The sequence below is a fragment of the Oryzias melastigma genome, linkage group LG4, assembly GCF_002922805.2.
Source record: "Oryzias melastigma strain HK-1 linkage group LG4, ASM292280v2, whole genome shotgun sequence".
Taxonomy (NCBI): Eukaryota; Metazoa; Chordata; class Actinopteri; order Beloniformes; family Adrianichthyidae; genus Oryzias; species Oryzias melastigma.
Window position 1 is genome coordinate 21,083,637 of NC_050515.1, and position 16,601 is coordinate 21,100,237.

Genomic DNA, 16,601 nt, shown 5'->3' on the forward strand with positions numbered 1-16,601 from the left:
TCAGTTAAACTAACCTGATGATGTTAAGTTTGTTATTGCTAAAATATATATTTTTAACCATTTTTTCTTTAAGGGTATGGTAACAAAGCTAGATTGATTGATAAATAAATATTTTTTAATCGTTGGCCCAAGTTCAACAAAAGAAAATTACATTTAATGTGAGTACAATAAGAATGTGGACAGAGCTAACAAATAACCTCAGTTGCTAAGAAAATCCGAAAGTTTACTTTTGCTGATTCTTCTAAAAGTTGCATAGATCTGTCCGGCACCCCTAGATGACTAAAAAACAAAATGGTTGCTATGGGGATAAAGTAAACAGAAAAGCCGCCATTTTGAAAGGAAGGGGCGTAAAGCAAGTAAAAATAGGGAAATGGGCGAAGGCGGGTAGCACCTGCGGGCCATGCAACGCCACTTGCAGCTTTAATCGAATTTTTTATTTGCCCCAACTTACAAGGCATATGAACTACAAAGAACTTAAACAGAAAAACTGCACAAATTCTTCCATTTTCAGTCTTTTTGTAACCATTCCATCAAATCAAACTTCCAAAATGTTCAGGATTTGAGATTTTAAGTCTCTTGGGGTTTTATGTTTTCTCCAAAAGGTTTTGCACCTAAAAAGTTCAAATATTCATTACTTTTTCAAGCAACTATTACTTACAGCACAGTTTTTACACTAAAACCTACCAATGGACATCAAACCATGTGATCCAGTAGAGCATGTTTGTAAAGTATCTAAGATATCTGCAGTTAGCTTGACTTTTCTCCACTGATAGGGTTTTTTTTTTTTTAAAAAGCAGCTCCTTTTCTGCAGTCAACTCTGCAGACACTGCCCCCCCCCCCACCTCCCTAAACCGCAAATTCAGCCTGCGAGATGGTGTGTGTGTGCTTGCCCCCATCCAGAGCAGCCAGCGGAGCACTTAGCACGAGCTTTATATAGCTAACTCAAATAAAGCCCGAGAAGGCCGGGGATCAGAGGGACTCTGTGAGGGGAGGCATTCCCTAACGGAACTTTGCTCAGTCGCTGCCAGCGATGCCAGGAATGCCGTGTCGTCCAGCAGGAGCAGCAGGGGCTGTGAAAACCACCTTTCCCTCCAGGTGCCTGACAGGAAGGAAGGAAACGGCAGCAGAAGGGGGGAGAAAATGGTGGCGGGTGACTCAGCAGAGAGGAGGCAGACCACAGGGAAAACGGCGTGTCAGGCCCGCCTGAGCGAAAGCAGAGCTCCTATCAACCCCGAGAATCTGTGAAGCTCTGAAAAGGCAACTCGACTCCCCCTCCGAAACGAGCACTTTCTCATCCACTCTTCCTCACGTTGCCTCCTTTTTTTTTTTTTTTTAACACACTGTGTTAAATTTCTATTCTTTCTCATCCTTTTTACCTTTTGACGGCCTTCTTTGTGTGCAGGCTGTGGGAAAGTTTCCCGTTAGGGTGAGGTCATCCACCACCGACAGCCACCCCCTCCCTCTATGAAGACACACACACACCATCACTGCATCCCCCACCCTTTGGCTACCCCCCCCACCTTCACCACCACCACCAGGCCAAGCAGGACAGCAGTGCCCCCCCCATGTCTCTGTCCCACTTCCAGTCGCCCCTACACTCCTCTCCCCCCCGCTGAATGAAGCCTCATTCAGGAGCTGCTATCTGACCATCACGGGACAGACAGCCGTCAGTCTGGACGGCACCTGCACGGCCCGCCATGGGTTGCTGCTCCAGAACATTCCCATTGTCCCCTTCCCAGATTTATGCACATCCATTCAGGAGAGCAACTCTTTCCGTGCAGCTTAAAACAAAAGCAACAGGGGGCAGCAAACAAAGTCATTCAGACTTGAAAGTTTTGTGTCCAGAAAAAAAAACAAAAAAAAACAAAAACAATGTGTGGCTGATAATCGCCATCTAGTGGCAAAACTGGAAACTACATCAAATATACAACAAGCATTAATCTACATGTAGCACTTATTGAGTTTTATTAGTACATATTGAACATAGAAATTTGGAAATGTGGGTCTGGAATACCTCATTAAAAACAAAAATCACCCCTTGAAATTAGATAAAAGTGACACATTTGTCAAGAAAAAGGTCATATTTTCAAGCTGCCATCCTGAACAAGTACACCAGGGATTCCAAATGTTGGACATACAGTAAGCCTTTAGTTAGTTTTGACCAGAATTTTTACTCTCGAATTACATCATCTAACCCGTACCCTTCCAAAATGATAAACAAATAAAGAGCCAATGTTCTGTGAGGCCATTTTAACCCATAAGAAATAGTTAAAGTCCCATCAGTTGTCACGCATTATGATATGTTGTTCTCCAAATTTGACCCATCCCTTTTGGGAGTGGTGAACTGCAGACACAGCTGCACTCTGGAACCATTTGATGATTTAACCATCCCAGTCCAACTCCTTAATGCTGAGTGTCAAGCAAGGGTCCCATTTTGGGAGAATTTGGTATGACTCGGGCATGGATTTGACCTTACGACCTTCAAGTTGCTGAGCCACTGTTAAACATGAAAATGAAGTGAGATGTACCATAGATATACCACATTACACATTTCTGATGTTTTTCTTTCACGTTGGTGTCACTTTTAGTGCTTTTGGTGATTTAACTACATTCATTAGGAGGCCACGCCCACATATTTGAAAATGAAAAAACAAAGTAGTTCAATTTAGCAACAGAAGTGATGAAATGCTAATAAATATTTTTCTTTTATTTCTATTGTGAAGTTGGACTGACAAACAGAGTAAATAAAGACATATGTGCTTGTAAAGCAAGCCATCTAGTGGTTACATTGCGAACTGACTTGGTTCCAATTTTTTTATTTTATTATTTTTTTTAAAGCTGTTGATTAAATCAGAGCTGACAGCAAAAGAGAAGCTCAAAATTCTGATCTGAAAGTTTTTCAGAGTTCTCCTGCACTTGGACCCTCAAATAAATACTGTGATAATACTTTCCCCCTGTTCCGTTTTCTTGAGCCAGACCATTTTGAAGAGTGAACTGTTAAGCACTCCATATTTGACTGGAGATAAAAATAAGAACCCAGTAAGAACAGATGTGAAATGCAACCAAGCAGGGGCGGAGCTAGAACATTTTACATGGCGGGGCGAGAGGGGGGCAGAGGACTTTGGAAGGGTGACAAATGAGAGTGGAAGGCCAAAACACCCATTTCAGTTTTTTTATTACTATGAGTTTTCCAGAAAATAAGAAAGTCCTCTTGTCATAGCAAAGAAACAGAACGGATTTTGGCGAAGGCCAGGGTGATGGGCTGACATTTGATATCGGGGGACGTAGCAAATAATTTGAGGGGCTCGAGATTTAATTAAAAATATTGCTTGTTATTTTTTTAATGCAAAAAGAAACTTGAATTGATGATTTCTAAATCTTTTTCAATAATTATGGTAACATTGACTCAAAATTAGGGAGGAAGTGAGCTTGCTGATGCCCCCTGTAGCTCCGCCCCTGCAATAAAGTCCAATAGGGAACCAGATGTATAAGTGTTCAACAAAAAGATGAGGAAGTCATTGTAGATATAATAGATCTAAATAGATATATATGACAAAAAAATGCCCCACTATACTCTTGAAAACTATTGAGGCTGAATTGGAAGAGAAGTGGAGGATGAAAGCGAAAGTGGTTTGTGTTTCCCTGGGAAAGAGTTTCAGAAAGACCCTTTAATAAGAGAACTTCATATATTTTGAGGTAATGCATTAATTTATAAGTGTGCAAACAGAAAAAAACGAGATAAACATCAAAGAAAAGGATAAAAACAACTCTAGATTAAAGTAGAGGAAAGTATTGACCACTATATTAGTAAAGCACACACCTTTAGATAGACTATGCACAAGCTTCTCTTTTATCAGAATTTACAGTATGTGTAAATGTACAAAAATATATGGGAGTCATATTTGAGTTGTACACATCTGTTATAGGTGATAAATACATCAATACATTTTTTAATTCACGTAATTCTTGTTACATACAGAGAAAAATAAATTTTTATCCTGCTTATGGTTACTGGACGGAAACTCTCAATTGCACGTTTAATTGAAAGGAGTCATTTTTGAAGAATAGATTCTTTGTGACATTATGTATGGTCTGGAGTTAACAGACTTGCATTAAAAAAAGTTTCTGTATTTGTATTTACATTTTGTGAAACAAAAAAATCTTTCTGATATGAAAGTTTTACATGTCAGGCCCCCTCTGGTGGCAGCAAGAAGAAATGCAGTCAATTCTCTGGAGGAGTAACAAACTCTGAAGGTCTGGTGTTTGTCTTTCCATAAACAATGTCTCAGTCGATCCCTAAGCAGTTTTTGGCTTCAACCTCACTTTTTATGGGAGCCAATCATGACCTTAGAGACAAAGTTGACGATGGCGCTTGCTGGCTGCTCCGGGTCGTGCTCGGCAAAGAGATGGCACATGTTCTCAGTGTCACTCTGGGATTTCCTGGCAACAAATCCAAATATCCTGGAAGAAAAAAGCACAAAAATAGGGTTAGTATCTTTTTAAGTCCTCAAGTTTTTTCTGTTTACCCAGGGTGTTCCACAGGAATCTGCTCTGGGCCCACTTTCTTTATTTTTCTTAGAATGATCAATTGTCATAACTTTGATTATATCATTGGTAGAATCTACAAAAAACAATTAAAATGTACCCAAAAGAGAAAAAGAAACACATTTTTAAAAGCAAATCGACCATATTTACTGTTTAATTGTGATGTTTAATGGCTGTACTAATTACATTTAAAGAAGAATTGATCTATGGTACTGGAAGAAAGTTTTAATTTTAGTAAAATAATCAAATGTACACTTTGAGAGAAAAAAATAAAAACACACAGAAAAAAGGGAAAGGAAAGTACTTACTTTGCTGTTGATCCGCTGCCTCGTGTCCACCTGACAGAAACAAAACATGTCAGCATAATTTCAAGTATAAATGATGTCAGTTACTATAAATGGCAGCCTTTGGAGTCTTAACAACTGTCTGCTAATCTAGTAGCATAAAATGACTTTATGAAGACTGTTAAAATACATTTTAAAATAAAAACACCAGAATCAGAATTGCAGCTGTGTTTTCTTTAAAACTCAAAAAAATGTTTAATATTTAATGCTTTGTTTACACTCTCTCCCGTTAGCTTACAGCCCCTCACACCGCCAAGCTAACATACTAGAACTCCAAACATTGGAGCCATGCAGCCGTACAGTTTTGAGTCATATGTCGGCTCAGACGAGGATCTAGTCGTCTACAAGTGGATATCTCAGAATGACGCGGAGCAGGGAGTTGCAGCTTTTTCTGCTTTCGTGAACTATTTTAGGCTACTGCATTTTACCGCTATACCAGATTATAACGGACACCGTCGATAAATGGTCTATTTTCAAAATGATGTCATAAATAAGGCAAATTAAGTGAGACGAAAGATTCAGAGATAAGTCAGTCAGTCAGACTTTAATAACTGCATTAGTGACTCTAGAACTTGTTTGTATCACACATTAGCCACATTAGAAACGTTAGCGTTTTCTACACAACCTTGTTTGCAACATGTAAAAAAACAGACTGATATCGCTAAAAACGCTATTGTGACTAAGTTAACTCCCAACCTAGATACCAATACATAAAAAAACACAGTCCAACACCGCTACACGTTAGCCGTATTAGCATATACCAACCAACCTTGATAGCAACTCCTACAAAAAACACAACGTATTCAACTTTAATGCTACTAACGTACTCATAATCTCTTGTACATAACTTAGCGCTATCAGAAATGATTCTGTGTTTTAAGATGGAGCGAATTCTGTTACTTCTGTTTTAACTATTGTCAGCTAGCTTATTTAGCATTGATGGTATTGTTCTATCTGACCTATTCTTTTAAGTTTAAATACACTAATTAAACTGAGTGTTTTAACATTTCAGTTTTTGACATTGTCTTTGGTGATTTCTGTTGTTTGTAGGTAGGTGTGGTCTACTTGGTGGGATTTTCCACTTTTTTCAGCTAATTTAGACAATTAGAAGTGAATGCACTGATGTATTACATGTAGACAGTGGCAAAGGTTCATTCATTTGACAAACCATAAAAGTTCATTTACCATCATGGCACAGAAATATATATTTGAACTGAATGTTCAAAAACTTTGGTTTATAGATAAAAAGCTAAAATAATAAGGCAGCCTGGTGAAAACAAAAATATAAAAGAGAAAGAGGTGGGGGTCACTCACTTCCTCCCCTGGGGGTCCAGGGAGCAGAAGATGACCGTGTTGACGGCGTAGTGTCTCCTGAAGAACAGCCTGTGGAGCCAAACACAAACACATGTGTGATGTTGTTCAGCTGTGCTCCAGGTGTGCGCACCGGCACTCACTTCCTCTGGTTGTCCGTCAGCGTGATCCCCTGAGCCGACACTTTGAAGTGGACCACGGTGGAGGGCGGCGGGGGGTCCATGGAGAGGGTCACCGTGGTGGCCTTCTGCACCGCCTGATGCCCCGTCAGGGACTCCAGCTCCACGGAGCCCAGGTACCACACGTTACATGCTGCAGATACGCAGGTTACAAAAGAAGTTCACACAAAAAAATAAATAAAAATAGATAAAAGAAGTGGGTGAAATGAGGCATGTCACCTGCTCCTTGCTTCAGAAGTTCAGCAGCTGAGTTTGTTGCAGTTTGTGTTGGAGAGTCACTGATCTCCTCCACCGGGTCTGGAAGCAAGGAAACACTCACCTTATAACAATTACTTTTCTAACAATTATCTCAACAAGGCTTAAAAAATATTCTTTTGTTTGTCTTTCCTATATGATTTTTGAATTTTTTTTTAGGTAAACATTTATATTTATACATTGAGCATTTTTTATTTTATTTCAGAAACTTATCTGATGGATTATTTGGGATAAAAAATTGAATTAAAATAATTAACATTTTCACCTTCTGCGATAAATTAATGTAAACATTTTCTTAGTAAATTTGTCTTCTTTTTTAAAATGTTGGTTTAATAATTAAAGTAAAAGACATGTGGAAAACAAGGACAAACACTATAAATTGCTTGATAAAAATAAAACACCATAGAAGTTTGTGGGTTTTTTCTGTCATAGAATTTAAGGTTTTGTTCAGTCAAAGTAAAAATCATAAAATTTTACATATAATACAGTTTGTGATACTGATACAGTAAAATAAAATAAAAAACATTAAATTATAATATTGTTGTTTCATCTGTAAATACCCCAAAACTATATCTAACTGAGTAATTTTTATGAAACCACATGAAAAAATGCAGAATAAAATGCATTAGTTTCTTTTCATATCACTTTATTTTTTACTCATGTCTGTATTTTTTGTAGAAATGTATATTGATGGTTGAAAAAACATGTTTGAATTGATAGAAATACCAAATTAAAGTGTTTTTTAATTGTTTTTGCTTGAATCAGTGTGACTGAAAGGAAAAAAAAAACTCCCGCCTTAAATTTTTGTCATGTTTTACGGCAATGTTTGGAACCTGCAGGGCTCCAGCCGCCCGTCACGATGCTGTGTTAAATTCCCAGCTGGACTCATGAAGCCATTCGACAGCAAACTGTGACACAAACCGTGTTTACCTCTGTCAGGCAGGATGAGTCTGCAGGGCAGTGCCAGAGGAGTGATGGAGTGCTGACACACCAGGGCCGTGAGGCTTCCTGTGAAGAGGAGACAGACTGTCTTCAACTGCACTAGGCCCTGTCCACCCACAGAGGGCAGCAGAGGGCAGCTTTCTGGACCTGAAGGTGAATGGCAACACAAATCTCACCAAAGTAGGGCTCATTGGGGCAGCCTTTCAGGCGGACGCCCTTTGGCGTGCACTCTATCAGGAAGTGTCTCACCAGCTCGTTGGACAGATCTCCTCCTGCAATCATTTTAGACAAAATAATGACTCAATTTTAAGATGTTGAGTGTTTCCCATAAAGATTTGTTGGGTTTTTTTGTCACCTTTTTTACTGTGCTGCACCACCGTTGGAGGGGGAGTGGCCACCTTCATGGCCAGCCCGTACGCCCCGCGGAAGGAGTGGCTGTCCCTGACGATGAATGAGCCCGGCTCTTTGTCCTTCAGCACGGCGATGGCTGTTTAGTGGGTCAACATGGGGAGGAAGTGGAGATAAGCTAAAGTTAGAAGCAGGTTTTTCTTTTTAGCCTGCATCTGCAGCTTGGCACAAGGATGCATTGTGTGCTCGCAGGAGGCCGTTATAGGCTGCTCTCCTCCAAGGCCAATATTTACCTTGGTCTCTGGAAATGTCGGGCTTGTACCAGAACTTGGAAGTGTCCTGAACAAACTTCACAGTGTCCTGCTTACTGCTGAAGTCTGCCAGGCACAGATTAGAACAGGGTTTGAGTCTGAAGCCAAACAGCAGCAAAGAATAAACCGTTTAAAGGTTTCAGAGAGTTTGAATCAACTCTCTGCAGCTGGAGCACTATGAAGTTTTTCCAACAAATGTTGAAACGTTGAAAAGTTAGCTCAATTTCTACCAGATTAAACTTGTTAGATTACTTTTGTTTTGACTTTTAAGCCCCACTCTGATCATCTTTTGATCTATTTTAAAAGCGATTCCAGATGCTTTAATAATGATGACGTCATTTTTAGCTAAAATCCAAAACTCGTTTTTTGAACATCGTTTCTGCAGAATTCATTAGAAATTCGCCTTTCAGGTGGGATTCTTGATGTAGAGCAACCCTTTTACTCCCCATTGATGAGAGCTCTCTGTTTACAGCAGCAGAGAGCTTGTGGTCCATCCTGAATATTTTCCATGCCCCAGATAAGTTATTTTCGAAACTGTATTTTGTTCGTCTCTTGCTAATTCATGGCAATTTGATTTAAAAAATATTATCGCAATTTTATCGCAAAACGCAATTTTATGCTTTTTTTTATGTCCTCCATCATCAAAAAATGCAACAAAAACATGTTAAAAACACACACAAAAAATGTAATTTTCCTCGGAGAGGGTCTTAAAATTATGTCCAATCAAGAGTGAACTCGGTGTGGATCACTGCGATAGAAGGCTACAGAAGTTTCACACCAGATATTTTGATCTACTGTAAAAGCGTTACCAGATATTGGAGGTTAAGTAAGCCTGCTCCCATTTCCCATCATCCATTTGTTTACAAGCTCTCCCTTTAGCCACCAGCAATTTTAATTCTTAAAATAGTCCCCAATTATTTGCAAGAAAAACAGCTGCGGTAATTAAAAATGTAAAGACGTTACCAAATTATCAGTAAAAAAAACGTTTCTTTAATCACCCGCCTAAAAATAAGGTTGTTTTTCTCCCATAATTCAAAATAAGATTAATTTCTCAATTGACAATTCAATCATGCAATTGTAAAAATGTATTTTTCAATTTAGAATTCAAAATGAAAAATTACAGTTTAATTTGACATTTGTATTCGAAATTCTCATGTGTTTTTGGTAACATATTTCATACAAAAAGATATTTTCAACATTAAAAAAATAACATTTAAATTCATTTTTTGCCTTAAATTTATTTCAAAGTATCGTCAAATCTATTGGATTTTACAATGCCTCTCTGCTTTTGTGTCCAAATCAAATCCTCAATTGAGAATTAAAAATCACTTTGAATTGTGGGTAAAAAAAGACTTTCATATTGAAAGTCAAAAGCATAAATGTTAATAAATTAGACCAATTTAGGAAAAGAAGTATAAAGAAAAAAAAAACATTCAGGTCAACTATTTTACTATTAACTTTAGAATGGCTCATAAACAGTAACTCCACAAACTAACTGAGGGATTACACAGATGTCACATGTTTAATTGATTGTGCTTTTTCTAACAAAAAACAGATTTTCAAAGTGCATTTCGAATGACTGAGAAAACATTTTAGTTTTTTTTTTTACCATCTGAGGTTAACTGCAATGTTTTTCATACTTCTACTCTATTGTTAGAGGGTCAACCCCAAAGATGTATGCCGCACATTTGGATCAAACCATTTAATCCAGAACTCACTTAATTTACAAACAGAAAAAAAACATTTTTATATAATTGTAAATAAATGCAGGGGTTAGGATGCTTAAACTGTTTGAAGCACGTAAAAAAGCAAACAAAAAAAACCCGTCTGATTTAGGTTTTCAAAGTGGTGGGTGTGAGTTTACCTGCTCCCGGAGAGGGGGCGCCGCTGAGTCCTCTAAGGGGGTCAGAGGTCATCGAAGGTGAAAAAGTGATGCTGAGGCTGCTGCTGCTGTGAGGACTGGAGAAGCCACTGAGAGACGGGGAGCGAGAGCCCATCTCTCCTCTTCTCTTCTCAGGTAACATGGGAACAGGACCTCTGTCGCCCCCCAGATTCAGGCTCCCCAGGCCCTCCACGGCCTCAAGCAGGCTGTGTTCAAGGTCGCCGTTCCCTAACAGCAACAAGGAGGACAAGTCCGTGCTGTCTGTCCCTTTGCAGACCTCTAAAGTCCCTCCTAGACTCTTCAGAGGGTCCAGAGGAGAGCTGTGGGCGTTTGGAGTGAGGATGGTGTGGGGGGGTGAGGGCTGAGGAGGATATGGGGAGTTCAGGGAGCTCGGAGTCCGGTCGTGCCACACAGGAGGAGGAGTGGAACTGGAAGGAGGTGGAAAGAAATGATTAAAGGGGTGATTTTCAGTCTATGAAGAGCTGTGAACTGTTGCTTTTTGACATGTGACCTATTTTAGCCAGTCAAGTTCAGAACATTGTACTTTGATGACAAAAGGGATTAAGTTCTGTTTCCATGACCACCATGTCCTGAGAAATGTAGTAAATGCAATCCACTCTTTCAGCTGATAACATTGTAACGGTTTATCACTAGTGTTCAGCGACATTTACATGGAGTAAGATAAGTGTCAAAACAAAACCTGCGCTCAATGACTGAAATGTGCACTCCTAAAAAAAGAATACTTTTGGTTTTATATTTGACACGTCTGTTGTGAAAACGACTTTTCTTCTTTTTTAATAAGACTTTTTAACATAAAAAGTTAACACACGCGATTAATAAAAAAAGAATGAATGCGTCAATTGTATTAACACAAACCAATCAAAGAAACAGTCCTTCACTTCCACTTGGCGATTCAGGCTTCCATGGCACATGTTAAAAAACTTTGATGGATATTATTCCGCTTATACCATGGTTATTTACAAAATAAATAAATATTCAACTGATTTTAAGTACTTTAATGTTGCTATTTTTGTGGTTCAGATCACTTTTTCACAAAAAGCGGACTACTTGATCCATGATCCAGTGCCGTATTATACAAATACATTTTACCTGGTGATTAACTGAGATTAATCCCAACACAAAAGTGCGATTAATCTGATTTTTTTTGTAATCGATTGACAGCAGTAATTAAAATAAAGGTTCTAAATGTAAAGTTTTGTGTTTGACTTCATATCGTGATTAATGGCAGATAATACGTTTTCGGAAAATAATATATCTAAAAAAAAAAAATAGTTGCGATTAATCGCAATTAATTTTTCCAGGTTTGCGATTGATTAGTTAATTTTTTTTAGTCGATTCCCGGCCCTACTTTTTAAATAAGACCCTTTCTTTTTGAAAATGACTTTCACAGTTTCAAGCATTTCATAGTAAGGATATCAACAATGAAAAAAATAATATGAACAATTTATCTCTATTATTACTCAGTTTTGTCAGTATTGGCAGGTAACCAGAATATTTGCTGACTAACCATTTTATCTTGCTTTGTTTAAACTGCGTTTAATATAGTTTTAATTTTATTATTATTATTTTTTACATTAACATTACATTTACATTTACAGCTCAGCCTCACAAAAAAAAACCTTCAGTTCAAACTGGCTGGTGATTTAGGACGCGTACCTGTCGGTGTGTGGGAGGGGGCTGCCGGATGACACTGAGCACATGGAGCCGAAGATCTTCTGACAGGAAGCAGAGGTGACATCTGACCTGAACAGCTCTCCATCTGTGGATCCGCCTCCACTCATACTGTCCAGGAAACTCCGGGGTTCTGGAAAAAAAAAAAGAGGAACAGATAAACCGTCTGCAAATACTCAACTCAACATACAGCTCCATAAACTCCAACATCACTGTATATGTCTCCGCTCTGTTTGCTTTTGTTGAACCCTATCTTTATTAGAATTACAGACGGGGTTGAAACACGCCTGTCACCTGCTTTATGGGGCCACTTCAGATATCAGTAGCACCTGTTTTCATTTTTTTTTTTTTTTGTCAAGGAGCTGCATAACATAGTTGTATCAGTAGAAGCAGAGATTGATTTCCATCCTGACATCACAGAAACATGTCATTCAGAAAACACGAGGATCGGCCTCCTCCGGCTAAAGATGGGACTGTGAAGTCTGATGAGTCACCCTGAAAACAGTTAGTGGTTATAAAGAGCCTGTTGTTCATCCCCCAGTCTCTCTTCCTCTTCTTCCCTCCATTGAAACACTCAGTAATAGAGGAGATCTGATTACGATTATGTGGGACGGTCTCCAGCATCTCCATTCATTCATGTTGGTTTTATATATACATAACATTTTAATTTACAAAGTTTAGCTGATCTATTTACTTGCTTGTTTCTATTAACCCTAAAACCATTCGTATCATATTTGTTACACGTATTTCTGATCATCATTAGGATGATCCAAACTCTCCGAATAATCTCGTATAAACTTATTCCATGTTTTCTGCCCTGCAGTGCATAATCTTTCCACTAGAGGCAGTAAAAGGGCTTTTCTTGCTTACTTCAAAATGACTGCCTCCATTAAATCCCAAAAGAGGTTTTTGGTAGGAAAAAGCTTTGCTAATTTATAAAACTTTGTGGTGATAGTAAATCATCTATTGTTATTAATTTTATTAAACGACTTCTCGCTGTAATGAAATAATTCAAAATTTGTATATAATGAATGTTTTATAACACAGTCACACCATGTTGAAAATGTGTGCATCAAATTTGAGACAGTGAGTAGCTAACTAACTCTCAATCTTGTTAGTAGCATGTAAAAAAACCACAGAGCAACAACGCTATACATTAGCATAATTGAAATAACACTCAAATTTATCTGCAACACATAAAAGAACCCACAGTCATTCATTGCTACATGTTAGCTTTGTTAGCATAATTGAAATTACACTCAACTTTGTTTGAAACCTTTAAAAAAAACTACCTGACACAGTTAAAACAAACATTACAGTGACTATGCTAACTCCCAACCTTGTTAGTAACACATTTAATAAAACATTGCTTTACGTTGGGCGCATTAGCATATTTGAAATAATGTCCAACTTTTCTGAAACCCTTAAAAAACAGGCTAATTCCCCTAAAAAATGTTACTGCAACCACGCTAACTCCCAGCCTTATTGGTAACACATTAACCCCACAGTCTAACACCGCTACATGTTAGCCACATCGCCTATATCTTATATCTTGCAGCAATAAAGAAAACAATTCGCCCCTTTTTTCTGTCAATTTTTGTTTTTTGGCCTCTGTATTCCTTGTTTCTAAGCGGATGAACACAACACTTCCTCCTCTGTTTCATCTTACACCTGTGAATTCGTAGATGCAGCAAGAGCATGAGCAGGATGTTGTATATGTTAAAAATAAACGATGGAGACGATCGCGCTGCTTGAAAAATACAAACACGATTTAGAAATTCATATAGAGTCACAATCAAAACCAGCTATACTAGTGTGAAGTTGACCACGTGATTGTGGATCAAATGGATATAATGGCTGTGAATAGGAGTGTAAAATGGCCTTTTCAGTGTGGAAAATATGATAAATAAGAGAATTGTTTAAATATATATATATTTTTTAATTTACTTCCTTGTATTTTGATGAGGGTAAAACAAATACAGTACATCCCTGATAGAAAGTTGACTTTTCCATTATTGCTACTTCCAACACAAAGTTTGAAAAAGCTGCGTTCAAAGAAGAACTTCATTGGTTGTTGTTGTTGCTGCTGATTACAAACAAATTCCTCAAGTATTCCCACGCTTTCTGTTAAGCCTGTCCCTCTCGGGACGATTCCCAGAGAGCGCCACGGATCCGGTTCTCCTTCTGGGTTCCCACAAAGGAGGATTATTTTCCTGGTTTGTCACATCTGCTGCCCGCCTGATTACAGATCAGCCATTCTGCGGCTGACCTGCGGCTGACATCTGACCTCAGGGACACTTTGTACTCCTCTACACATAGTTTCCACATTTACATGAAACCAGGCACAAGTCCCGCAGGGACCAAATTCAATTTTCTACACATTAACAAACATTTCACCCAATTCTGAAAGAGCTCTGCAAGGTTTGTAGATCTCATTGTCCACATTTGGAATAGAATAAAAGAAGAAAAGTAGAGAGAGAGTTAAAATCATTAGCTAATTTTTTGTTTAATTGTTGATAAATAGAAGCTAGAATACAGAGGACCAATATGAGGACAACATCTGCAGGAACATTTTACAATTGATTTGATTCATTGGAAACAAAAGTGGCAAGACTTCATTAGTTTATGAAAAACTGTCAACAAATGATTTAATCATAAAACAAGTCATTATAAAATGATTGTTAAATCCAAAAGAATATTGTGCTTTTCAATAAGGCTGGATATATTGAATGTTTTTTGTACTTTCATGCTTTTAGTGAGTATCTAAATCAAAAGCAGGCAGAACTCTGAACTGGAATGGCTGCAGAGCAGAACACCAATAATTGATAACGCTCAGAAGATCCAATAAAAATCTCCAAATGTGCATATTTATCACTAAATATTTCAATCATTACAGTGAAAGTCTGTTTATAAAAGATTAACCAGATGATTTTATATTCATCTAAGCTTCATCGCCCATCTGGGGGAACAATGTTGCTACAATACAAAAACGAAATAATCAAATCTTGTCATAGATTCTCATTTATGATCTAGCAGAAAAAGAGAAATAAATCGCAGCTGAACAAAGGTTTACTTGTTAGTTTCAAGATACTTTTTCAAAGCGTTTAGTATTTTTAGGTAGATTCCATGACCTGTACAGTGTTCCTTGGTTTATCGCAGGAGGTGTGTTCTAAAAATAACCTGCGATGGGTGAAACCACAAAGTAGGATTATAGATGTTCTAAGGCTGTCATCAACCCCCCAAATACACACTTTATACCATTATCTTACATAAACATGAACATTTTCACATTTTTCTCTCTTGTTTAAACTCTTAAAGTTCAAAACTTCATAGATTGAGAAGTATGGTGTAATAGAATGAAAATAAAGATGTGATCTTAATCAGAGATTCATTTAACTCTGGCAAACTGAATTCATTCTGTACAAGGGTGATAGCACACAAGAGATTGACGGGCAAAGACTTCAGCCAATCAGGACACAGAACACAAGAAAAAGAAAAAAAAGCTTTTAAAATTGTACTAAAAAAAAAACAGACTACAAAAGGTGAACAGCAATGTAAAGAATGAAACTGTATATGAAACTGGACAGAGTGACTCCTCCCCCCATGTGCTCCAAATACGAAGTACTAAAGGGATAATTCTGTATACTTCTACTGAGAAAAAAAACAGTTATTACTCAGTCAAGTGGTAGGGGTGTGGACTCCCAAAAAACTCAATCCTGATTGGTGAGTTTGGTTTCCATAGAAACAGAGACTCAGACTCACTTGGACGCATCACTTCTTATTGACGTTGTCTGGTTCCAACATTGCGTCATCCACATAAATTAATGGGGACTGAATTGACTTCATTTCTTCATCCAGAAGTAAACTATTTTCTATGGAGAACTCACTCAGTCCAGTTGTCATATACTGTCAATTCCATCAAAGTAGTAGGTAAAGTCTAGTGGATTTGGTTTTAATTTTTTGAGGATTTTTCAGCTCTTTTATGAGTGTCTTTCTCAAGTCAGATCTGATTAAATTCAGAACAAAGAAAAAAATCTAATAAAATCAAGTCCAGTTGACTGTTTTTATATCTACTAAGAAGAAGAAGAAGTGTTTCTTCTTTCTGCCGTCTTTTACAAAAAATACTTTTTTCACTTTTAATGCAATTTTCCTGACAAGGTCAATTTTTTCTTTAGCATTTCTTTAAAGCACTTTGAATTTTCTTTTACTTCCTAACCTTATAACCCTTTCTGATTATTTTAGCTACCCATGAATTATATTCAACGATAAATATGTCACGTACTGTATAACACAATGGGACAAATGGAAAAAAAGCATAAATGATGGGCTCACTACTATGGAGAAACACAGACATGTGCAGATGTGGAACTGCGTCAGACAGACAGATGATAGTTTGTAAAAGTTAGTTAATAAAACTGTTGGATAAAAGAATCTCCTGGCAGAAAAATTCAAATGGATCACATTTATAATAGGAAAAATACCTGACATATAATACGTTCAAGGAAAGAATTCAAAGATGTGATGAGGGGAGAAATGAATCAGTTACTCAAACACATTGTTTCAGTCTTGTGGAAATTTACCAAAAAAGTGAAATCACTTTTTTGTGATTTTTCAGCTAGAAGAGAGAAATCCATCCAGGAACTGTTTCAAATATCGACTTATTGTTTAAATGTTGGAGTTCCATGATAGGAACAACTTAACCAATCATTGTTGTGTCCACAAGCCTCTCAAACAAAGCTGGATATTGCCATGTAGGGGGTAAAGCCATGACTTCATCCACCCCAATGTGATG

The 16,601-nt window shown here is 37.7% G+C and overlaps 1 protein-coding gene across 2 annotated transcripts in view; it reads right to left on the minus strand.

The window, feature by feature from the left end:
- Nucleotides 1-1,318: 1,318 nt before the first annotated feature.
- si:ch211-191a24.3 (tensin-3) overlaps nucleotides 1,319-16,601 on the minus strand; it is a 66,370-nt gene continuing 51,087 nt past the window's right edge. For both annotated transcript variants that reach the window (XM_024279042.2, XM_024279043.2), the window contains 11 exons: nucleotides 11,795-11,942; nucleotides 10,100-10,545; nucleotides 8,218-8,301; nucleotides 7,932-8,063; nucleotides 7,753-7,848; nucleotides 7,565-7,642; nucleotides 6,599-6,676; nucleotides 6,344-6,512; nucleotides 6,204-6,272; nucleotides 4,854-4,883; nucleotides 1,319-4,461 (listed from right to left, as the gene is read on the minus strand). In XM_024279042.2, coding sequence (XP_024134810.1) covers nucleotides 4,320-4,461; nucleotides 4,854-4,883; nucleotides 6,204-6,272; nucleotides 6,344-6,512; nucleotides 6,599-6,676; nucleotides 7,565-7,642; nucleotides 7,753-7,848; nucleotides 7,932-8,063; nucleotides 8,218-8,301; nucleotides 10,100-10,545; nucleotides 11,795-11,942 — 1,472 coding nt within the window. In that variant the 3' untranslated portion in view covers nucleotides 1,319-4,319. The remainder of the gene's footprint in view (nucleotides 4,462-4,853; nucleotides 4,884-6,203; nucleotides 6,273-6,343; nucleotides 6,513-6,598; nucleotides 6,677-7,564; nucleotides 7,643-7,752; nucleotides 7,849-7,931; nucleotides 8,064-8,217; nucleotides 8,302-10,099; nucleotides 10,546-11,794; nucleotides 11,943-16,601) is intronic.